Genomic DNA, 24,971 nt, shown 5'->3' on the forward strand with positions numbered 1-24,971 from the left:
CTAATTCTATCTAAGTATATAAACAAGTAGACATTTGGCCGTTCTTCATCCTGTCGGTACTTTAAACAATGAGTTTTAAAGTTTTAACTCTTATTTTTTTATTTTATTATTTCATAATCTATGTTCATCTGAGGATGGTTCAAAGCGGAAATTTTTTAGATGTTTTACTTTTTTACTTTCATTTTTAAGTTTAAACTCTTTTATTTATTTATTTTTTACTTTGTTATCTTAAATTTAGAATGTTTTATGTATTTCTATGATTAAACATAACTTTTTCACTTAAACTACTATCACTATAAACTTCTTAAAAAAAAGTGTGGAGATTCAAACTCTACATTTTGTGGTGAAATTAAGGGGTTGTTCTTTTAGAGTGTAATTTGAGTGTAATTTTTGAGTTGAATTTAAGTTATAACTTAAGTTGAAGTTGTAACTTGAATAAAGTTGATTAAAGTTGAATAAAGTTGAAACTTAAAAGAACATGAACTTGAATAAAGTTAAAACTTGAGTTGTCTTTTTTTGAGTTTTTTAGACAAAAGAACAACCCCTAAGTGTGTAAACTCTGTTAGAACAAGCATACTACCACTTAATGTATGCTCTTTTTTTTTATCTTAAAGTAAAATTTTCATCTGGCTTTTTTCTTACTTATTGTTGTCTGTATTTTATATTATTAAAACCTCAATTATAACTAAATACGTGATTGCACGTACCAAGATTAGTTTCTAGTGAAAAAGAGAAATGCTTAATTAAGGAATGAATCAAGAATATATAAAGCAATTAGAACAGAGGGTGATTGTTCCAAAAAAAAATAAAAAATACATGCGGTGAAACAGGATTAAAGAATGAAATAGAAGCGAAAGCAATTACAGAGTTGATATGATTAATGTACCAAAAAACAGCATGCGGTGATAAATAATTAAAGAGTGAATTAGAGCAAAGCGATTATATTTAGAGAATTGATGATTGTACCAAAAAAAAGTAAAAATAAAGCTAGAAATGCAATCGGTGTATATATATATATATATATATATTATACACACATATATATATATATATATATTTTTGCTTTGAAAAAAAAATTGCAATCGGTGTACATAATTTACCTTGAAATTTGAGAACCGCTAACAAGGGGAAGATGAGATCAAAGCGAGAAGATCATTATCATCACATTTGGACAAACGCCGATCAGAGTACTTACGTACGTACGTACAACTGGACTAGCTATACGTACCTAGCTAATATAAAACGGGTGTAAGAAACGACACCTAAAGACGCCTATGAGAGGGCGTCGTATACACTAAACACCGTTAATTAATCACCATAATTATGATAATAAATCCCCTTGGCTGTGGAAAAGCACAAGGTTCGTTCAGGTCAAACCTCAAGTACCACTTTTTGCCAAGCCTTATCCGGTGCCAATTGTGCCTCTCTTTCTAACTTTTTTATGGCTTTATTCGGTGCCAAATGTTTTGGATCTCAGACTATATATCTCAGCCGGCGCTGAATCAGTAAATTGGATCAATTTCTCGTCAGCCATTTACTTCGTTTTCCTTGTCCACTAAGCAACCTTCCTCCCCAAGCTGAAAGTACAACCAGGAAATCGTGGCATACAAATGCCCTACTTTTGTTGTTTTCTCGCTTTCAGTGTGACTCACCAACACAAAAATGCATGTGTGTGTGTGTATATATATACATATTGTGTGTGTATATGTGTACAAACACACCTGTAAATGTATTCCTCCTCAAGGGTGTATCTTCAGAATAGGACTGTTTATATATATATATATATGTATATATATGATATATGTGTTTATATATGATATATGTGAACTAACTCTTCATAAATAATAAAACTGACCATTCTGGTTGATTTATTGTCTCCTTTCTTTTGTGTAGCTAGATGACGTTAAGGAGACTGATAAGAGAGTCTCGCGGATGGTAAATCTTAGTACCACTTTGCATGGTTTTGCCAAATCTGATCTGCATATCGCTTTGACCCTGTCAAAACAAGTAGGTATACACTTTATGAGCTAATTTGGACTTTCAATATTTGAACTAATTAATGTTAAACGCTAGCTACCTCGTTTTCTTCCATCTTTCTTTCTGCTTCTAATTCCTTGTAACACGTTTGCCTGCAAAAAATGAAGAAAGAACTGAAGAAGAGTAACATCATGACAACATAAGGATACAACCTCACCTCAAGTACTTTCTAGCCATTCTGTTATTTAATAATAACAATTATAATTAGTAGATGCATTAAGATGAGTTATATTGCTCAGATGAGCAAATTAAGTTACAAACACGAATTAGTAATATAATACATACTTGCAATGTATGCTAGAGAGTCACTCTAACATAGACTTTAGCATTAATATTGGTACCAAATTAGAGTAGAAGCATTTTATGGCAGTAGGGGAAACGCTTGCTAGCGCTTAGCTTATTTCTGATGGACCATATTGCAATACATTTTCTTAAGGTTGTTCGAAAGGTTGGCTTCGTGGCTGGTGTTAGAAGTGATAAGGACATATTTCATGGTCTACATGTGAAGCAGATGAAGCGTTGGATGTTGCGGCGATTGAGACGAAAAATCGTTATCTTCATCAATCCTTATCACCGGCTGGTTATTGTTATTGTTATTGTTATTGTTGTTGTCATTGTCATTGATTCCAGCTTCCATTGCTGCAATCTGAACGTAGAAACTTCACATTAGTATAATGTTGGCTTCGAATATTCATTTTTAGTATATGCCATTTGCATATGGCTATGTATATGTGTCTCTGTGTGTCTGTTCTTTTACCTTTTTTTGTAGCTGCTCCCTTTCTTCTTTCAGCATCTTTTCCTATTCGGGAGAAAAAGAAAGAAAACAAAAATTAGTGCAAGTGTATAACAATTCTGTAATCAGAAAGCTTGAAATCATGGTATTTTGCCATTTTCCACTAGGTTCTTTTTCTCCTCTCGCTCTGTTTTCCCATTGTCCACAATACCAGTGATGCAGCTACTAGTATATACTGGAAATTCTAAAATTATTCCCTTTAAGGTGGAGAAAACACACCGTCTCAGAGTGACATATTTGTATACCTACGGTAACCAGAAGCTTTAATTTCTAGTTCATGCCTTCATGCTACTGATTTTGTTAGGATCCTGGTTGAGTCCCACATTGTTAAAGTATGGGTTTAACATGTGGGTTTATAACCACTTAGGCACCCTCTCTCTACAAGTTAACTTTTAGGGATAAGTTCTACCCAAGGGTTATAACAATTGGTATCAGAGCATGCCCAACCTCAGGCCCACATTGCGGAAGGGCCGACCTTGGGAGGGGTGACCTAGAAAGGCTAGAGTGGGCCATCCAGAGTGGGCCGCCGTGGACATCGATTTTGGAAGCGTGGTGGTATGTTAGGATCCTGGTTGAGTACTACATTACTAAAGTATGAGCTTAGCATGTGAGTTTATAACCACTTAGGCACCTTCTCCTTACAAACTAGCTTTTGGGGATGAGTTCTACCCAAGGATAGAGACCCTGTCTATGATCAGAGCAGAACAGTGATTTTTACTTGGAAGAATCGGCTACCAGGTTTCCATAACTGTTAGGGAAGAAAAGATCAACACTTGTTCGCCTTTGTAGCCAAAAATCAATTCATAGAGGTTTGTTTAAAGCTTTTTTAGGTACGAAGAATTACGAGTTTTAGGAAGACAAGAGGAAGTAATTGTTTATTCAAGTAGTTTTTTGGTTTCATTACCTGGTCCTGCAGGAAAACTATTGATTCCATCATGAATTGTGTCTGCACATGAAAATACTACATGAGTATACCAAATAAGCTCACTTTGTAGTTAACACATTCAAGCGGCACAGAAAGTGTTGCTGCCCTGGCAGTTGAACATGATGCATACAGTTATGTCTGATTACTCATTAGAATGGGAATCTTGCTAAAGATTTTCAGAAAACAGAACAATATTATCAGTTTTGGCCAGCATAAGAATTGTCTATCCCTTCCCATAGAATTAAGGAGACAGCAATAGACATCTTAGTCACTAAGGCATGTTCAGTAGTCGATGAACCCGTTTTCCACTCTCACTGCAGATGACACTGATATTTAGGCGTATCGAACGGTGATCTTATATCAGTATATTAGAAAATGTAGCGGTATAACCGTACAAGTATGTGTAAAATCTGGTATAGCAATTAGCGAGATTAGAAGAAAAAACCACAAGTTTCCCGAGGTACTCATTTGTCCTTGCAGAATCAAATTTAGGGGCTTGGTGAATTTCCGAAAACTAACAGCACCATATTGACAGGTCAATTTGCATGAAGAGAGATAGGCATAAGATGGTGTTGTATAACAAGAAGACAAGTTTTGCATTGTGATGCAAAAGGGAAGTTTTTTTTTTTCTTCTTTTAGAAACCTTCCCAAGGGAGAAACCATTATTGAAGTTGAGAGATGTGTAACTTATCACGATCTTTGATAGAACTTTAAGGAATACGATCAAATGATTGATGGGAGAATTTTATATCACTATTTGGGTCATGAAAGGAAGCACCAGTGGCATCTTATGCTTACTAAATAACTTCAATGCACTCTTTTGACAACAAGAAGAGAACTCACTTTTCAGCATCCTGAATTAGCTTCCATCTTAATCATCAGAAAACGTACCTTCCTAGATCTAGTTTGTGCAAGTGCAACATCAAGGTGTTTCTCGAGTTGCACCAGGTCAGGTACACTTAGTTGCTCAAGATCTGAATCTCCAAGATACCTGTGAGAACACAATTGTGCATCACTTTTGTGCACTTTATATAAATATATCAAGAATAGACAGAAAGTTGAAGTAAGTTGCCTTTTAACTATTTGGTGTATCTCAGAGTGCGACAGTAAATTTGCACTTTCAGCGCCATAACTCTGAAGACAAGAAATCAAAGTAGTTTAAAACCGCACACGCTGAATGTATCAAGAAATTTAGTAATGAAGAATACGTTGTTGACTTAATAGAAAATAAATTAGATTGGTTATGATTGATTTTTATTTGATTTTCCGTTATTTATGTATGATTTTATGCACTTAACTAGTTTCATGTTTTGGTTTTGTAATTAGCTTATAAATTGGCTACATTATTATAGACAATTCAGACTGTTATGATTGATGATATTGAATTTCAGAGTTATTCTCCATCTTGAATTTCTTCTCTCTGTTGCAATTCCCTCCTTATTTCTTGCTTTCTCATCTCTCAATTTCTCTCCAACCTCTGTTCCTTTACTTTCCCTCTCTTTCCCCTCTTTTTTCTCCTCTTCCCTCTCTAATCCTACATCAGTTTAGTATCAAAGCCGGTTTTATTCCTTTGGCTAAATCTGGTAAAAAATTTTCCCGTCCAAAATTTTCACTAAAAAAAAGTCAAAATCCACAAACTTTCTCAGTCAAAAAATCCACCAAATTTTTTTTTTTTTTTTTTTTTTTTATAAAAAAAAACACAAATTCCACCAAACTCTCTCTTATCAACAAGAAACACAGAAAACAAAAATGTACACTCTCACCAGGTCATCTGTGGGCCTTGATCCTGTTTGGTAGTACTCCAATTTTTCTTTTTGGAAATATTCTTTCTACAGTCTTATTAGAAGTAGACTCTGTGTGTCCATTTCATTTGCATTTTATTTCGACATCCTTCCATATTTTTTATTATTATTTTTAATTATGACTCTTGGCTTCTGAAGTCGTCATGAATTTTCAAAAATATAATTAACCTCATCACTATAATCATGATCCTCATTATGATCCTCGACCTGTACAATCCCATGATAATTATTTTGAGCCTTGTTATTCTTATTATGTTCAACCTCGATTTCATTATGAGAGGACACATGAGCAAAAAGAAGATTATGTGCGTATAATACATTACACTTCTTATTTTCACACCTTTATTCCATCTATAAACGTTGCAATTACTGTTGTGTCTAAATGATTGGTTACGCGAGTGAATCTTCATGCAAATCCTTACCGTAGAAAATTTGGGGTAAATTGGATAGGCAATGGATTTTTTGAAGATAAGGTGCGCGAAGGCCGCTTGAGGTGGTATGGACATGTCCAATGTAGACCGCTAGAAGCACCAATTCGTGTTTGGGAGGACATTCTTATACCTAATACTAGGAGAAAGAGAAGTAGACTAAGAATTACGTGGACTAAAGTACTTAAAAAAAACATTATAGATCTAGGTCTTCAGGAAAGTCTAATTTCAAATAGAACTGCGTGGAAAAGTGAAATCCATATAGCCGACCCTAATGTACTGTCTTGTACCTCTTCAATTTGGTCCTTTTAGGATATATGTTATTATGTTTATTGTGATGTTCTTCTCATGAACGTTACTCATATTTTGTCAGGACTTCCTCAGGTTCATGATAATGAGGTGAGGTACAAATATGTGGTTAGACATAATGGCAAAACCCTCATGTTGATTCCTGCCAAGCTAAAAGAAAAATCTCCTATACCTAAGACCAATCTTCCTCACAAGTTTTAAGTGAGTTAACTCTTACCTCTAGGTCTCAAGATGATACACCTATTGAGAAGGTTGAAAATAAGAAGGAAGGAAGTTGCAAATGATGAGGTTGTTCAGCCTAAGTCCTTGCCCGAGTCTGTTGCTAATGAATTATTTCTTTTTCAGGTGTTGAAAATTCTCCAATAAATTGCACGATAAAATACCTAATCTTTCTCTTTCTTTTTTTTGGATTTAATGCATATTTACTTGGTTTTTCTTCTAATATGATTGGGGGATTGGTTTTTAATAAGACGGAGTTGTTTAATCAGAAGCCCTGAGTGTTTTTTATGCTTGTTTTGCAGACAGTCTGTTTCTACGGTCAATAATCAAGCTCTTTTGGCTTGATGAAGAATAAGAAGTTGACTTTGAAGAAGGAAAACATAGAAAATAAATTAGACTTACTATGATGATTTTTTATTTGATTTTAAATCCTCCCTCTTGAATTTCTTCTCTCTATAGCAATTCCTTTCTGCCCTATTTCTCTTCTATTTCTCTCAAAATTTCTTCTCAAGTTCTTCTGTAATTCTCTGTATTTCTCTCCCTCTCCCTCTTTCTCTCTCAATTCTCTTCCTTTTTATAAGTTCTGCGTCAGGCTTCTTTTAGCATCAAGTTTTATCATTGAAGAAAGAAAATATATAAATATATTTTAGATTGATTATGATTGATTTTTATTTGAATTTTCCTTATTTATGTATGATTTTATGCATTCAATTAGTTTCCTGTGTGGTTTTGTAATTAGCCTATAAAATGGCTACATTATTATAGATAATTCAGACTATTATGGTTGATGATATTGAATTTTCAGAGTTATTCTCCATCTTGAATTTCTTCTCTCTAAAGCAATTCCCTCCTTATCTCTCTTACTTTCTCATCTCTCAATTTCTCTCTAACATCTTCCCTCTCTTTCTCCTCCTCCATTTAGACTTGGGCGATCTATGCAAAATTTCTAATCAAAACATGGTTTCGAAAACGACTTATACCCACTTACATTTCCACTCTGTATAATATTGTGTGGTTTGGGGGTAAATCCATACGCTTGAATACCTTCTAGTATGATATGATTTCCTTAATTATGAACCATTACCTATTACCTTCTCTAATAATGAGGAATTGCTCAACCTATCTTTGTTTTGGTCATTTTGCCTCAAGGATTAATAGGCAGGGATTTTTTCTGGTGTTCTCTTCTTCTTTTTTATATATATATATATATTTTTTTTCAGAATACTGGTGTTCTCTATTTTTCAACCGTCAGATCTGTATCAGAACTGTCTGTTCTGCATACTTTTTTAATTTGATGTGATTTTGACTAGATCTAACAGCGGTAAAAATAGGAAACACCGGCGTTCTAAAAAAGAAAAGAACACTGGAGAAACTCCTTAATAAGCATTATACAACTCAAAATGATTAAAAATTGAACTCATGAATCTATCTCGAGAAATAGATTGAGGAGCCCCACGCAAAATCCACCTAAAGTTTAGGTGTTCCCTTTCTTTTTCATAGAAAGTAGAAATTTCTAATGTTATATTGCAACTAGGAGTCAACAGATTGCAGTTTGACAAGTCTCCATGAAGTGGGAAGAAAAAACAACTAACCAACCAAACACAATGAGGGGGAAAAAACCGTATTACCAGTACGAAAAAATGAAAAAAAAAAAAAAAGAATCAGAGAGGGGAGAAACAATGTGCAACAAAGAAACAAGCCTCAAACACACACACACACCCGCCACCCCCCCAAAACAAAAAAAAAGAGAAGAAAAAAGGGACAGAAAAAGGCCCTTTATCTAGATATCCTTAAAAGATAGCTCAAAATGTCAAGTACTATCCAAGTGCAGCATAACATGTTCAACAGGCAAGATTCAGAAAGAGTTTGTTTACGAGACGGAATAATTTGTTTCCATAAGTAATAAGCAAATGGGTATTTCCGCTGTTAACTAACTTGTAGGTTTACAGTCTCACTACTGAGAGAGGAAGTACTGGACAAGGCTTAATGTTAAAACTACTAACTCTTGCATCTACAGGAGACTCAACTGGAGTTATTTTGATGTAGGGACGAGATGGAATCTAGAAATATAGAATCAAGAAAAGATAGAAACAGAAGCAGAGGATTTAGGAGAAGAAGTTAAAGGGGAGGAAACTAGGAGGAATGTACAATGAAAATCTCTCTTACTAGTTTTTTTACAAACAATTTGCATACGGTAAAAACATTCCATATATATAAAATGTGCAAGTTCACTATGAAAACGGAGTATTTACTTACAGCTCCATTGTTGATGCAGTTGTCTTCTTCATACCGCTTATTATAACGCTCCAGTACACTGGCCAAACTGAAAACATAGAAACAAGTTAGATGAGTGTTAATGGTGATGACTAGGTATTTACTTACCATACCGAAATACTCGTAACTTCAACAGAAAGTTGATAGAAAAGGCAGGCTAGGACAAATATAGACAATTGCATGAATTCAATTGTTGAGAGAAGGAAAACTGAGAAACAATGGCCACCGTGTTGCTTCACAAGCTATTTACAAAGTTTTTAAGCTTATGGTACTCGCCAGTTGGCTGCGTGAATCCACTTTTTCTGCATGCTTTTACGAAACTAAACTAACATTCGTTATTCTCTCTTTTTTCTAGCTGTTCTGTTCGACAAGCAAGAACCTTTTGAAGCGCCGTAGCTTATGAAACAAAAAATCAATGCTAAGAAGGAATAGAGTATATTCTCGAGGCAGCATATAAAATTTGGACCACCTCATATACTCTGATGGTATTTCATCCTAGAATCTCATGTTGTTTCCGTTAGAAGTTTCAACTCGTCAGAAACTAAATGTGCTCAAGGGTTAAAGATGAAGGATTATTAGTTCTACTGACACATCGGATGCAAAGTAACTCGAGAGGAGAATAAAGCCTTTGGATGTAAATTGCACAATGCAACTAGAATCTTATGGATATTAACTTCGCGGGAGAAAACTAATAGTTGCAGAACTCATAATTTAACCCAACAGCTAAAACAGTAGTACAAAACATTCTCTTGGCACCGAATACGGACAAAAAAAGAGTAGGAACTACAACGACAAGTGGATGACTTATTATTGTCTCCGAAGCAAATATATGTGGATACTCCAATCAATGAAATTGCAGCAAAATTTTCTATCCGTCAACCTCGAGTAAAAGACATGTTAGACCCTATGTAGGATAGAGAATTAAAAAATTTGTGTTTTATTATGATTCTTATCCTATTTGGTTGTTGTTTGTTAGTTTACCAACACATGAATATTTAATAATAAGCCCAAAATGTATTAAAAACCCAACATGTGATGACAACTTAAAAGGGAATAAAGAGTATAATTATAAGGGTATAAACTCTACACCTCCTGCTTTGATACCATTCGAATTTATCAATTCATCTAAAAAACTTAAGCTGGTAGGAGATTGGCTAACAATAGTTTTATATTATATCATTATCTATATTTAGTTTGAGTTTGATTAGGATTTGTCAACAAATTATTGATTGTTTAAGTTTAAGATGTTTATTTATTTAGACTTTTATTTAAACTAGGATTCCTAAATAGGCTAGTATTTATCAGCGTATGAATAAGGCTCTATTTTATAATTCAATTGAGTTTTCGTTATTCATATCAATTTTAGAGCTATTTAGAATATGTTCTACCCGAACTCCTTGAAAGAGCATAAACATAATCTTCTTTTCTATTCATTGTACTGTGGAGAGCAATTAGTGCATTATAATCAAAAGATTTTGTTAAGGTTATAACACATTAATAGTTGCAGAAATCCTTTAAAAGATTTATATCCATGTTGTAACGCTAACAATGTTTTCAGTTGTATTAAAGTTTCTTCTAATGGTCTTGAATAAGTTCTTTGTTCTTCATCATGTATGCAGATCTTAGATCGAAGATCTATTATCTATTTTGTAATGACAAAGTAAGAGTGACACTTCGGGTATGTTTGTACTTGAGTTGTGTATGTGACAGAAAAACACTGCAGTAAAAAGTAAAATTTAAATTTTTGTGAGAGAAAACACTTGGAATAAAATTTAAGTTGTGACTTGAGTTGTGAAAAGAAAAAGGCCTTCTCATGTTAGAAGTCAGTGTTCATGTCATTTGGTTTACCAATTGTGTTGAAATGTTTAACTCGAGCACAGCGCGAATGACCCATTTGTACCTATTTGACACATGATTCCTCTAAGTTACTATGTTGGTCTCTTTTTTAGAGAATCAAAAGTCAAGTTTATCATCACTCAAAGGGTAAAGTGGAAATGCGAGTCTCAATCCCAAATAGTAGTCCTTGAATGCTTCTAGACATTATTAGCAGCAATAGTGTAAGGTAGGTTTTAGGATCGTATGATTTGAGTAGTGACCATGTTGGAATTGGGGTACACGTAGGAATGAGTTCAATGGGTTTTGAGTTGGACGATTTTTGGCCAAATCCCAACCCAAACCAATGTTTGAAAACGCACTTGAAATACGGAAGAGGAGTTATTGAAGAGAAACAGTTCGGATTTGTGGGGTGAAACTGTCATTTCGTGCAGGCGTAGAGAGAAGGATCAAGGTTGTCACGGCGGTTATGCCTTGCATCTCACGACAAGTTGACAATAGTGAGAGCTTGCATCTCAATAATTCTTTAAGCCGTCTTAGAATTGCTCCAATATCATGAGCTTAAGAAGATCATTTGCAAAAGGTAAATAAGTTTAGGTAGTTACCTCATAATAGGATGTTGTGGAAGAGATAAGTTGTTTAAAGAGAGACTTATTCATTCCTAATGGTTTTGTTTCTTTCACAGAATGACAACTCTTGTTCCCCGCCTTTTTAGCTAACACACGTACGGTGGGGAGTAACGAATATGTGAAACATTAATAATGTTGCTAGGAAAACTTGAATGTATTTTGAAACTAAAATAGATATTACCAAGAATAATCCAGTAACTTCCAAATTTTCTTTGAAACTAACTGGATTCATTTTACTTCAGCACATCCCGTAACAGATTTGGTTTGGTTTTGCATTTTTGTTTCATTCTTGTGTTGAAAATGCATCTCCAATTTGCAAACAATGTAGTCATTTTATCATGTTTTAGAGGCACGATATCAATCTTCCTAGGAATACTATTGGTAGAATGTGAAGCTAAAAGTAGAAAAGAATGAGAGAAAACCCCAGACCAATCTAAATGAATAACCCTAGACCAAATCTAAAACAGTACCAAAGGACCCAACTTTACCTAAACCACTCTGCAATCTATCAAGCAGCATTATCAAAGTGAAATCTCGTGGCAATACAAAATAGTAACCTCTGCGTATCTTACTAATGATTTCTTATAAAAACTTTTTGAAACCTCGAAATATAATCTTAAGAGAAATTAAATAATAAAAGGTCGATAAGAATTTTGAAAAGGTACGTTCCCGGCTTCCTAAGCACAACTTGCATCTTTCCAGGTCCAAAATGATTTTTATTCAAAAGAAGCAATTAGATAAATTGTTTATTTTAACTTCATTTTAAAAACTGTGTACTTTGTATAATTGTATATTCTGATTTTGATTATTATCTTGAAGTTGCAATCTTTATGCTTCCGCTCATTAATTATCCTATAGCTTTCGCTGTTTGATTTCGTTAATTTTGATGATGAACATTATCATTGGTAATTTACATATTGTACACTAACCTTTTCAAATTTCTAATTTTGTATCATTATTATAAATTTTACAAGCTTTATACTCTTTATTATTCTTTAGCGGATCGTTGGTTTTTTTTTTATTAATGTTTTATTTTTCTTGAGATTGTGTAATTTTTTAGTTTGAGAGTGAGGGTGGTTTGCTTTTATTTTCATTTATCTTTTTCGAGAGGAGGTAGCATGCTCTAGAGGCCTCCACTCTGTAGTGTTGCATTGCCTCTGTTATGAGGTGGATCTCGGTGGTCTCATGTCGGTGATGGGCGTCTTTGGGTCTGGTGTTCAAGGACCATTAATGGGTTCTTTCTTTCACCGCGCGAATCAAAAGTGTAGTTCATACGGCTCATGACTATTCTCTTAGGAGATGTTAATTCCGCCGTTTGTGTTTATGCTTTAGTTGTGTAATAACGAAAGTTGTCGCCTTATCTTATGGTGGTGGTGGTGGATTTACTCCGTTTAGTTTGATTCTATATATGCAATGTTGTGAGTGACTAATATTTTGTATTTTTTTAGTCTTGGTCGATTGATTATATCCATCGACTAGAGTGATTTTATCAAATGATCTTTTGGCGTTATCGAATATTAATATGTCGAGCAAATCTTTCAATGAGTTTCGATATTCGTGTTTATTTTTACACCTCATTCGTCTTTATTGGTAGGTCTAATCTTTATGTGTAGTCGTTCTTTATAACTCATATCAAAGTATTTAAGATTATTATCGTTAGTGCCTATGAATTTTGAGGTTATTCTCAGTTTGCTCCTAAACTTTGAAAACTCACTTTACTCTCTGAATTTTGAATTAGTCTCATTTAAGCTATTTTATAAGAATTTCTATTAAAATCAAATAAAAAAAAGAGTAAAGTGTGATCATGCGATTTTTATCCGTTTGTTTGTAATAGATTTTCAAATAAAAAAATCATGTGATTGGATTACTCTTTTTTTTTTTAATAGAAATTCTAATAGAATGGGTTAATTGAGAAAAATTCAAAATTCAATAGGTTAAATGAAAGCTTTTAAAGTTCGGAAACAAATTAAGAATGACTTCAAAATTTAGGTGGCATTGTTGATAATAATATGAGCGTAATTGTTGAATGAAAATTTTCCCATTTAAAAAGAAAACTATAAAGATAGTTTATTAATGGAAGTTTTTTTTCTTTTCCACTGTCTAGAAGAGTTTTGAGTTCAAGAAAACGATAGAGTTATGTGCTTTTGACTTCTAAAAAAAATCTAATTGAAACCTATGTCAAAACTTTAAAGATAGGTTATTAATAGATGTTTTATTGTAATATTTTTTTTTTGTGGTCATAATAAAATGATATTTTATCATACTAAACTTTTTAAAATACATTATCTAATATAATAGTACTAGTTACAAATTCACAGAGAAAACTCAAGAAATAAATTAACTCGTATTTAAGTGCTCTCCGTGTCAAACGCCCATGAGACTATTTTCCTGCTTGTGACCATTATGAGGTATGTGAGGTTTCTGTGTGAATGAAGTTTTCTGTTAGTAAAATGGAGTATGTTGTGAATTAATGGAAATCTCTTTCCATTACGGAGGAAGAAGGGGGTCAACAATGATATAGCCGCTCGATCTAGAGAAGCAATAAGTTTTGGCCTTTTGCGGCAAACTGATGACTAGAAGACCCTTCCATAACGGTGTCTTCCAAAGCACAATCAACAGGTTTGGAACCTTGAGCGTAAAGATGGAGTAGGTTTGGGTCTCGTTTATTTTACCGATTTGAGTTTTTAATTTTAAATTTTTATAATTAAAAATTCTCAAAAAATATTACATCTAATTTTTTCTGCTACGTTTAAAAACTTACAGAAAATATCACATATCAACTTGAATTAAAAATTCAAATTCATAAAGCGAACGAGATCTTAATAATTTCTAAAAATGCGGATGGTGTGTCCTTTCATTTTCCCCTTAGAGACGGAGCTATCGCAGATCCTTGAAATGGAACCGTATCCTTCTAATAAATCTCTGTGGATTTTGAAGGAACTGGATGATTACAACAATCCATATATTGAGGAATTCTACTATTATCGAATATGGGTTCAAGTTCACAATCTACTGCCGGATGGGTTTTAAGGCAAAATTGGCGATCTTATTCGTAATACAATTGTTATGGGTTTTAAGGCAGTGAAGACATGGCAGAGCCGGACGCCAACCTCGTTATGGTAAACCAGAAGGGATGGCGAGCCGGGACGAAGGTTGTCGTTGACGGAAGAGGACAAATCTCAGCCGCTAGAGAATGGGGGAATTTAACAGGTGTGGGTGATTCTGAGGAAAAAAAAAAAAGAAGGGAAATTGAAAAAGAAGGCTAAAAAGATTGAAGATGGAAGCACTTCATAGGGCGGTGCGACCAACTTGGCGTTGGAAGGAAGGGACTGATTCAGCAGGAGCTCGTGGCAAAAAAAAAAGGTCTATAAGATTTTCTCTAACATGATAGTCAAATGTTCTGGATGGTAGAGCAGCGGTGGTTGGTATTTGGCCCTGCCGAGCCCAATGAGTGTGCTTTGTTGCAATGCTCAGGGATTGGGGAGCCCTCAAGCATTCAAGCGTGCTCGGAAAATGTTCCAGCGACTGTCCCCAGATTTAATTTTTATTTTTGAAACTAAATTATATGGGCAGAAGGTAAAATCATTTTTTCGTCGAATGGGGTTTTCTAGTAGTAAGTTTTTAGTTGACTCGGAGGGATGTAAGGGAAGAGTCATGTCATTATGGAAAGAGGAAATCGTGGTGTCTGTTAAAAGTTTCTCGAGCTGTCATATTGATGTAGAAATAGTGAATAGGGCTGGTTTATTATGGAGCTTTTCAGGAGTTTATGGACAGCCAAAACCACAAGATCGGAGGCATTACTGGGAATTGCTTCGAAGACTAAAAAGGGTATCTAATCTGCCGTCGTGTGTGTGTTTGTGACTTTAACGAGATACCATGTTTTCTGAAAAACAGGGCGGTCCAGGTAGAATGTGGAGCTCAATATCCCAATTTCGGAGTGTTATAAAGGAGTTCATGCGGACTCTGGCAGCTGCTTCAAAATTTACTACTGTTTAGTTTGTTAATTCGAGTTTTTAATTTGAGTTGAGATGTGATTTTATGTGAGAATTTTTTTATTATAGTAAAAAGTTAAATGTGACTGTTTCTGAGAGCTTTTTATGTAATAAAACTCGAATTCTAAACTCGAATCGGTGAATAAACGAGACCTTAGAGTTTAATAATCGTTTATATTTTATTGGTAAAAATTACAAAATATGTTACAAAAATATAGCAAATAAAAAATTTTAAATTATGAAACACATGTTATAAATCTAATTGACCAAACGACTATTCATAATTCAAATACTGACATGTTAAAGTTGTGGAGACTCATTGTGCCTTAATTATTATTGGAGAATAATCTCTGGCTCAACCTTCATAGTAATTTGGAGGAAGAAATTTATTTAATACAGCTACAAGGATTCGAAGTATATGGGAAAGAGAGTGATGCAAAAACTTCAAAAGAGCCTGTTTGGTTTGAAATAGGCTCCTACAAAAGGTATGATAATTTTATGACTAGTTATGGTAAACCAGGCAAATCATTGTTGCTATGTGAAAATTTAGCTACTCCTATATCGTACTGCTACTATACGTTGACATGTTAATTGCAAGTGCTTGTGAACAAGAAATTGACAGATTAAAAAGGGAGTTGTAAAAAGAATTTGCAACGAAAGAGCACATACAGTCGTGTGTATGTCATGGTACCAAATTAAACATAGCACATATAGTGAAAGGTGTGAGCAGAACATTGGGAAGCAATGAAATGGATGGGCTCGACTGCCCAGAGAGAACCCAACCTTTTTAAGTAAGTTGAATTTCAAACAAAGAAGATACAAAAGACCGGATACAGTTGGCATGAAGGGATTAAATGAAATATCTTCTTTTTATACATATGTTTATAAAACACTTCTCTAAATTTCAAGTTTTAAAAGAAAAGAGACGAAGAGAAAGAAAAATACTAATTAAAGGAGAAAGGATGAGTTCAATTGAAAGTTAAAATTTTTGACTTATCAATTATTATAATTATTATAATAATTAAAGATGGCAGTCCTAACAAAAATAGAGTAATATAGGTAAGAAATGAACTCATTATTTATGACATATACCCATCTTGAAATTTCAAATCAACAGATTCATTGAACAACTCTTGAGTTTAGTATATTTAATAATATTCTATATATTTAATATATATTAGTATAGGTAGAATATTATTAATAAATTTTAAATAATTATAAAAGAAAATTTATAAGTTCATTGAAAAATGAAACTTTCTTTGAATAACTAGCCTAAGGCTCAAGGCATGAATCAAAGGTATGGGTTCAAGGTTGCTCTACTTATTGGGAATGGGATCTCGTAAAAGGGCACATGACGAATGAGACTCCCGCCAATAGCATATGAGTGTGGATGATGGAGCTGTTTGCTGCTGGTCTTTTCTACGCAGGCGCGGGATCAATTAAGATCGTGAAAGCAGGTCGCTAATTCAAATGAGGAATGACATATGCAATTAACTAGACCAGTGTTTTAAAAAGCGCCTGAGGCGCACGCCTTGAGGCGTGCCTCGTGGCGAGGCGCTGGAAAAGCACCTCAACTCCTACGCCTTAAAGGGTAGGAGTTGAGGCATGCGCCTCAGCCACTTGAGGCGCATGCCTTTGAGCAGCGCCTCGGGCGGTTAGTGAGGCGTACGCCTTGCTTGTATCAGGTTTTCAGTGGGTTTTTTTAACCCTAACTGAATTGGGCCTGCCAGCCCAAAAAGCCCCAATACCAGAGACTGAAAATATAACCTCTCCCTCTGCAAAATCTTCTCATCCTTTCACACCTTTTCCGCCGACCGCTGTGCCTCCTTCGCAGCTCCTTCTTCTTCGCCGACCGCTCACCGCCGTGCGCCTCCTTCTTCACCGACTGCCGTGCGCCTCTTTCTCCTTCTTCTTTCCCGGTGCCATGCCTCACAATGTTCCTTCACCTCTGCTCTAACCAATTGCGGCCGCACGAGACTTCACAAGAGGTATCTAATCTCTTCTTGACTTTTTTTTTTTTTTTTCATTTTGAAGGCTTACTCTATTATGTATATTAAAATTTTTTATTCTTATGCATTGATGTTCCTTATCTGTGTTTATAAGAGAAACAGAAACCATTTGTTACAGTTTTCATTTGAAGTCTTACTCTAATATGTGGGTCGTGTTACAAGTGAAAAGTGTTATCTTTAGTTTCATAAATATGTGCGTCATGTTACAAGTGACAAGTGTTATTTTACTTCAGCAATATGTGGGTCGTGTGTTACAAGTGACAAGGCTTAACAATCTTCAATTTTATGCTATATTGTTTGTTTTTTCTCGTGTAATTCTGGTTTTTTTTCGCGTTTAAGTAAGGAATTAGGATGAGACCTCCACAAAATGCTAGCGGTAGTCATAGTGAATTATTAGTTGTCTTCTCTATTATTTACTCTAATTATCATATAAGAGATAGTAACTTAAGCTTAATTTTGATTATTAGGTGATAAAGGCAAGGGGACCGTGCAAGAGGATGAAGAAGAAGAGTGGATAAACTCTGATTTTGACACTGACAGTCAAGAGTTCATGGACATTGAGAGATTTAAATTGGCTGATGCTTCTCTTAGTAGTGATGGCGATTGATGAGTTGGGCGATTAGGCTTTTAGAAGTGCAATATGAACCTTATGATATTAGGATTTGATAATTATTTAGTATTTATGTGGATGTTTGGTTAAATTTCTTGTTTTTAATGATTATTAAGTATGGATTTAGTTTTTGTTACTATTTTTTTTTATTTTTTACAGGCATTTTTTTAGGCTTACACCTCAAAGCGCCTTGAGGCTTACGCCTCGCCTCGTAAAGGCAAAACGCCTCGAGGCCCGATTCTGCCTTTTAAAACTTTGAACCGGACATCAGGTTACGGTCATGGAAACCGGATAAAGTCGGGAACCGTAAGTTACCTTTTAAATCAAAGTAGCGATGAGCCCAGCACTACGATTACAGGGGGCAAGACCGCAAGATGGTTACTGTAGAAAATAATATTTCGTCATTTTATACTATAAAGAAAGTGTTAACCAGGAAATTCCATCATCGTAATGCGTAAGGTAAGGAGGAGGTCGTGGTCGAGAAGCAAGGAGAAGGCTTTCGGCCGCAGGAGAGGGGAAAGGGAGGCAAGTTGCTTTCACTTGGGCTAATTCCCGCTTTTAAGCGTAGGTTGCGATGTGGCATAAGGATGAAGATACTAAAGTGGATTAGAACTCATGGTCAGCTTTCTTTCGTTCGAGTTTTCTTTCCTTCTGCATTTCCGCGAGCCAGCTTCGTCTATCGATGAACAACGGATTGAAGGAGCTCTTGGCATTGCTTTGTTTTTCTCTCCTTTCCTATCAGCAAGTTATGATCCTTTTGTTCGACATTTCTTCAGCAGTACAAAAAGATAAGTCGAGATGATATCATCTACGTCCGTATGGCTCCTCATGGAGTAGATCCCATATCCAACCAAGTCTTTGACTAGGGAATGGGAGAATTTGCACTACCGCCGGCAGGCCAGCCGATGCTAAACAGGCCTAGTATGAAGCTGACTACAGGCAAATTTGGCAATCGGTCACGTGATTTCACATACGATGTCTCAAAGCGCCGCCTTTATTCGCTTTCCCATCTTTATAATCTTAATTTTTCTTAGCCTTGCACAACTCATGCACGACCTATTCGAGCAGGTTATGGTATTCATGTCTATAAATTAAATGCATGCTTCTTTGATCGGCTTGTTCTGCCATAAGTACCTCTCCTTTAGCTAGGCTTTTCTCCACATGGCTCCTAAGTGATCAAAGAAAGAAGAACTCATCTTCTTTCTTTTTTGATTACCTTCCTCGCATTGTATAAGACCGAATCCATTCGATTTCTAAAAAGGATTACTAATCCTTAAGCACTAGGATTGCCTTCAATCATAAGCACCATATTCAGTTGAGAGGGTTAACTCTAGGTAACGAGACTAACTCTCCAATATGGAGATGACAACTTGGCACTTCCTCCCAGTTATAGGAGAAACCACTATCTTTCCTCTTGAGTTTGATGTCCCAATGCTTCAAAGAGATGAGGAGAAAAAGCCTTTTTTTTTATCTCGACTTGGGAAGCAAGGGTATCGAAGTTCAGGAAGCAGTTCAGCAACACACAAAGAAAGAAGGGTTGGAGTGCAAGGCACAATAGCTAAGGTCTAATTGTCTGTAACTAAGGAGAGAGCTCCCCTTTATCCATTAAATAAAAGAGATCTGACCAACCCACTGAAATGCAAATAGGGATTAGAAATGTGGTCAATATCACGAGAATAAAGAGATACCGTCTATACCCAAATAAAAATGGATATTTTCATAAGGAAGCCATCGAAGGCTTTCCACAAATTGAGATTTGACCGTAAAAGGATCGAATTGAATCTGAGGGTAAGAGATAGATAAGGCCTGCAAGGGCACTGTCTAGTTCTAGACTCCATTATCTTGTATGAGCTGAGTGGTAGACCAGCTAGGCCTTTCTTCGACGGCTTAGGAAAAGAACTTCACCACTCATGCGAGTATGTTTATAGTTGTGACCATTGTCATAGTCAACAAGGTTGAAAATTCCAGAAAAAAAGTTCGAATTGGGAGGGCGATGCCCCCGGTGAACTGACCGTACCCCAAACCGGGGCCCTGCTAAACAAGGCTCCTTTCAAGTCAAACAGAGATTACCAGTTCCGGAGGGACCAACCATTGTACTTCTAGGGACCAAGCCCAAGTTGATCCCCATCTCCATCTTCTTTCGCATCTGTTGAATCTGCTTTCCCAGTTGGTCTGATCCGAACGTATATTGTTGAATGAATTGGTCGAGTAGGAGAAGCAAAATGAAATTAGGATTTGGCCGAAGCACTCTATATGACTAGCTAGGGTTACCAGAGAAGATGGGACAACTTTGATTGAAAGTAGCAAGCCACCTACTACTGGTACAGAGGCCAGATAAAAGGTTGCTTGGGCTGTGTCCAGGTCTAGCGTCGAGGCCGAGTATAAAGCTCTTGTCGTCACAATCATATAAGTAAAGAGACCTATTCATTGATAAGAAAATGAAAAAAGGTGAACGAAGCGTCACGGGGTGGTGGCCGTGCTTATTTGAGAAACTTGTCGCTTCCTTCTCCACTTCTTCTCGGGCCCACATCAATTCCTTTAAGTTTCGGTCTTGCGATTGTAGTCCCCAGGCGGAGTGTTTCACGGGAAGCGTTCCAAGTCCTATGTCCCCTTCCCAGCATGCGCACGCAAGAAAAAAAATGACACCCCAGCTCGACTCGAAACCAAGACTCCTTACAACTCGCACCAATAGCGACACTGAGCAGCCGACTTCCAACGCATATAGGTGACTAACCGCCTGTTATCTCAGAAAGTAGAATCCCAGATTGAGCCACGGCCAATTTAATTCTTTTAACTAACTGAGGAAGAATTTGCAAATTGATAAAACTCAGTGGGCGAATTTTCCATCTCCAAGGAAAACCACTCAGATCCCTTATCAAAAAAATAACCAATTCTCCTCTTGGAGCTTCAACTCTCACATAAAGGTTTCGGCAATTCAAATGTAGGAGAGGGTTCACTCACAGGTCAGGGGCTAGTACAACAAACATGGGAAAAAATTCCCACAAAGCAAGTGGGAAATCAAAAGGACCAGCGAATTAAAGACTTTTCGTAAGCATAAAACTCATGTATGGTCTAGAATTAGGTCAATTACGTTTATTAGAAGTGGACAATAGAGTGGTTGTACCAGCCAAAACTCATCTACGCATTATTGTAACATTTGTTGATGTACTTCATAGTTGTGTTGTACCTTCGGAACAATGGGTGAAAGCCCGATAAAGAACGGGTCGTATTGATGACAAATTTTGGATATGTCAACCCTAGTATGAAAATATTTAGTCATTTAGATAGTGACTGGCTTTTAGGTATGATCTAATGCCTCGGAAAAATCACCCGAGGAAAATCTTTTGTATCGTTTTCCTCATAGAGATGTGGGTAGAGGAAGCCTCAAAAAGCGAAGGCCGAACTGTAAATCACGTGACATGCACCAAGTTGGTGGCGGACTGGGCTTTTTCCTTGATCAAAGTATATCAGCTCGCCTTCTTATTATCCAAAAGTCGATCGAATCGGGCAGGCACCTGCCCTGGAACCACTAATGTCGTACGTCTCTTTCATTGTGGTTCCTTGGCCCTGCTAACCATTTGCTTGCTCGAACTGTATAGATTCAAATAGGGGGCAAGCTAAACAAGCAAGAAAGCCTTCTAAGTTATAGAGTCGGAGGTCAGAAAGAACTTGGAGGTTTCCTTGTGACTAACTTAGCGCACTTCTGGTGGTAGCGTGGCGGGGTAAGCAAAGTTGACCAGCTCGGTAATTGGTGGCCCTTTCCTACCCTGTTCTACCCGGTTTTTAAAGGAAAGGCTTGGCCTACGTGGGGTTATTTCAAGTAAGTAGCAAGATTATCCCTTTAGGTTAGGACCAACTACAACAAGCTCGCAACTCTAATAGAAAGAAACGGGTTCACTAGAGCTTATTATAAAGCGATACCCAGAAACGAGAGAATCTGTCTGTCTTTATAGTGCGGATGGACTTACTTTTCTCGTGAAAGACAAGGTCTGAGTTCACTTTTTATCGAGCCTACTCCTTCTTACCTCTTACGCATTTAAGAGGAATTGAGAAGTCCGCCTAGTGCTTCATGAATTCAGAGTCGACTTGACAAGCTAAAGGCAGAAAGAGCACTATTGACTATGATACACGATGGGCGGTACAACAATTAACTAGGTTTCTAAACTACAAAAAATAGTTGCTCTTTTCACTACTAAATGCCAGAGTATCTCGCCATAACTGGAACTAGCAAAGAGATGGTATCGTTGTAGTCATTCTTAGATGAATCGGCTTACAAATATAAAAAGAGAGTGTCACTTTGTGACAGCTAGAGTGCTATTCACTTACCGAAGAATCTTTTTTCATGTTAGGACAAAATACATATAAGTTTGGTATCACTTCATCCGATCAACTTTGCGAGATGGAGTCTTAGCGCTTCAGAAGATTCATGGAAGTTGAAATCCAGCTGATATGTAACCGAATATTGTTCCAACTAAAAAACAGAAGTTGTGCACAACTTCAGTTGGAGTTCTTTCTTGAGGTTGAGGAGTTAATTAAGACTACTGTAGGGAGAAGCCGTTGATGGTGGATTAGTTCTCTAAGTGGGAGATTGTCCAATTATGCAGCATGATTATGCGCTGGCGATTACCTCTATAACCTTGTGTCGTTTTTTACTTGATTCCTTTTCAGTGGTTTTTATTGCTCTCAATAGTATATAGAGTTAGGATGTCTAATTCTCAATAATATAACCTTGTGTCGTTTTTTACTTGATTCCAAACACTAGGGTGTCATCTCTTAACAGACTTACAAGTTGGAGAGGTGGTGGAATATTCCAATAAGCTATGCTGTCCACTCTTTTTCCTCGCATATGCTTCCAATTCTTTTCTACTTTTGTTACGTCCTTTTCCTATTCCTCCTTTTTTGTACATCATCTAAATATACAGTGTATCAATCCAAATGACCAAATAAAAAGAGGTCACATTCTTATTACTTGGCTTACTTGCACGCCAACGTTCTTAAATATTTACCGCTTAACCTTCACCAGAATCACTACCTCACCAGCAATATATTTACACTTCAACATTTTTAGAGTTCAAACATGGAAATTAAGCTAAACATTCCTAATTATCTCTACTCTTATTTTCCTTTCTATTGTATAATCTACTTACGTTCTGTTAAATAAGTGCCTCAAATTAGTTTTTACACACTTAATAAATTTTTGTGTTGATTGTATTATATACTTCAGAATGTTGAGTGTTTGTTGAGTTGTAGGGAGTTTTAGGTAGAGAGAGAAAGTAAGTTAAGTATGTAATTCTGAAATCGTTAGTGATGTTTTTCTCCTTCCGTGAACGTAGAAAATTTTTTCAAACTTAAATTTTTATCTTTTCTATTTTTCTGTTATTTTTATTTTAATTTTTTCTTTATTTTTTTGTTATTTTTATTTCAATTTTTTTTTTATTTTTCTGTTATTTTTATTTCATTTTTTTTTGCTGTGTAAGTGTAAGGATGCGTTTTTCTCCACATGTTCTACAAGTAATCATCAAAGCCTATCTAAAAATTTAAAAAAAAAATTGTGGATTATGATTATAGTACGATTAAGGTAAACCACTTGTGCTATTAATCTCTAGATTTTTATGTTCAATATCTCTTGTAAAATCTTCGACAGACAAGTGATCTTACAACCTTGTCTCTTGCTAGCTAACTTATTTCTGTTAACCACTTAACCTGTCAAACTAATCACATGGATTAAAATTGCATTAACCTTGAAATTCACAACTAACTTGCAGTTACAAAAGCAACTAAAGGCCTCGTATGAGAGAAGAGAGGGAGAGAGAGTCCTACATGGCACTGGTTAAGTAACTGACAATAAAGAAAAGTCAGAACTGATAAATAAAACAAAATAAAATAATAGCATGAACGTAGGCAACCAAAAAAAATTTATTAAATTCATCACAGAGCAAAAGACACGTGTTTTAGGGGGTTTTCTGTTGCACTTCATAAATGTTGCCGGCACGAACCCCGGAGAAAACTAATAAAATTTTTGCCGAGAAAATCCAAGAAAAGAAACAAGAAATCCACCAAAAATGACATTAAACACACACACAAACACACGCACATCTATATATATATATATATATGAAACTCGAATTATCTACATTAAAATTATAAAAAAAAAATAACAAACAACCAAAAAAAGAGGGAAAATAACATGAAATACGAAGTATATGTACTTATATATATATATATATATATTGGTATTAATGTGCCATAAAGTCATCACAATATAAAAAGTTAAAGCACACCACATGTGCTTCCAAAAAGGAGGGAGAAAAAGGTTAAAAAAAGAATATCTATGATACACTCATCGGAAACATGAAAAGATCTATGGACTGAAATGGTAAAGAGGGTTACGACATATCTACTTATGGAAAAAAAACCATGAAATTACAAGAAAGATATAGACTTCTGACACTAATCCGATACCTAGAAATCAGATAATAACAAAGAATCTCACCTAAAAAATTCCTAAATCAATTTCAAAATGAGAGAGAGAGAGAGAGAGAGAATCGGAAGGAGATCAGAATCGGAAGGAAGAATTAAGAGCAAGAAGGCGCCGAGAAAACGAGAGGAAATTGAGGAAGAGAAAGAGGAAAAGCCGTACGACATCGGTGTACGCAGATTAGGAAAAAGGAAAACTCGGTCGTCGTACTTCGATCGATTCTTCCATTTTCGATCGGTGAAACAGAAGAAAAGCATAAATTAAGAGCGAGAGACAGAGAGAGAGTAAGAGAGAGAAAGTAGAGAGAAGAAGAAGAAGAGACATACTCATTACGTCGGGAGAAGTGGTAGAGCTTGCCGCGGCTGGAGAAGACGAGGAGAGCGACGTCGACGTCGCATAGAACAGAGAGCTCGCGAGCCTTCTTGATGAGTCCGTTGCGGCGCTTAGAGAAGGTCACTTGGCGGCTGCTCTTGTCCTCGATTCGCTTCAGCTCCACCTTCTTCCTCCCCATTTTCAGCCCTAATTCTCTCTCTAGTTTCTCTCTCCTCTTTTTCCTTTTTTGATAATTCCTCTCTCCTCCTTTTCTTTTGTCTGTGGTGCTACTCTCCCTCTCTGTAAGCGAAAACTGATTCC

At 35.9% G+C, this 24,971-nt stretch overlaps 1 protein-coding gene across 2 annotated transcripts; it reads right to left on the reverse strand.

Annotated features, from left to right (window-relative positions):
- Positions 1–1,865: 1,865 nt before the first annotated feature.
- On the reverse strand, positions 1,866–24,971 carry LOC112090482 (MADS-box protein FLOWERING LOCUS C-like). 2 transcript variants are annotated; one of them, XM_024161859.1, is made up of 7 exons: positions 24,665–24,971; positions 8,770–8,836; positions 4,828–4,889; positions 4,647–4,746; positions 3,735–3,776; positions 2,795–2,836; positions 2,383–2,683 (listed from the first exon to the last, which is right to left on the reverse strand). In XM_024161859.1, the coding sequence occupies exons 1-7, from the start codon at positions 24,847–24,849 to the stop codon at positions 2,534–2,536; spliced, it is 648 nt and encodes a 215-aa protein (XP_024017627.1). In that variant the 5' UTR covers positions 24,850–24,971; the 3' UTR covers positions 2,383–2,533. The 2 variants fall into 2 exon arrangements, with proteins under 2 accessions (XP_024017626.1, XP_024017627.1); XM_024161858.1 differs by lacking the exons at positions 2,383–2,683; positions 2,795–2,836; positions 3,735–3,776 and adding exons at positions 1,866–1,995; positions 2,078–2,129 and having other exon boundaries at positions 24,665–24,902.

The sequence above is a fragment of the Morus notabilis genome, unplaced genomic scaffold (genome assembly GCF_000414095.1).
Source record: "Morus notabilis unplaced genomic scaffold, ASM41409v2 Scaffold689, whole genome shotgun sequence".
NCBI classification, from domain to species: domain Eukaryota; kingdom Viridiplantae; phylum Streptophyta; class Magnoliopsida; order Rosales; family Moraceae; genus Morus; species Morus notabilis.

Coding starts and splice junctions, on each gene's coding strand:
- LOC112090482 (XM_024161859.1), bottom strand. CDS start 24,849: ATGGGGAGGAAGAAGGTGGAGCTGAAGCGAATCGAGGACAAGAGCAGC. Junction 2,837..3,734: donor TAGTTTTCCTGCAGGACCAG/GTAATGAAACCA, acceptor TCTCCCGAATAG/GAAAAGATGCTGAAAGAAGA. Junction 2,684..2,794: donor GGGAGCAGCTACAAAAAAAG/GTAAAAGAACAG, acceptor TTCTACGTTCAG/ATTGCAGCAATGGAAGCTGG.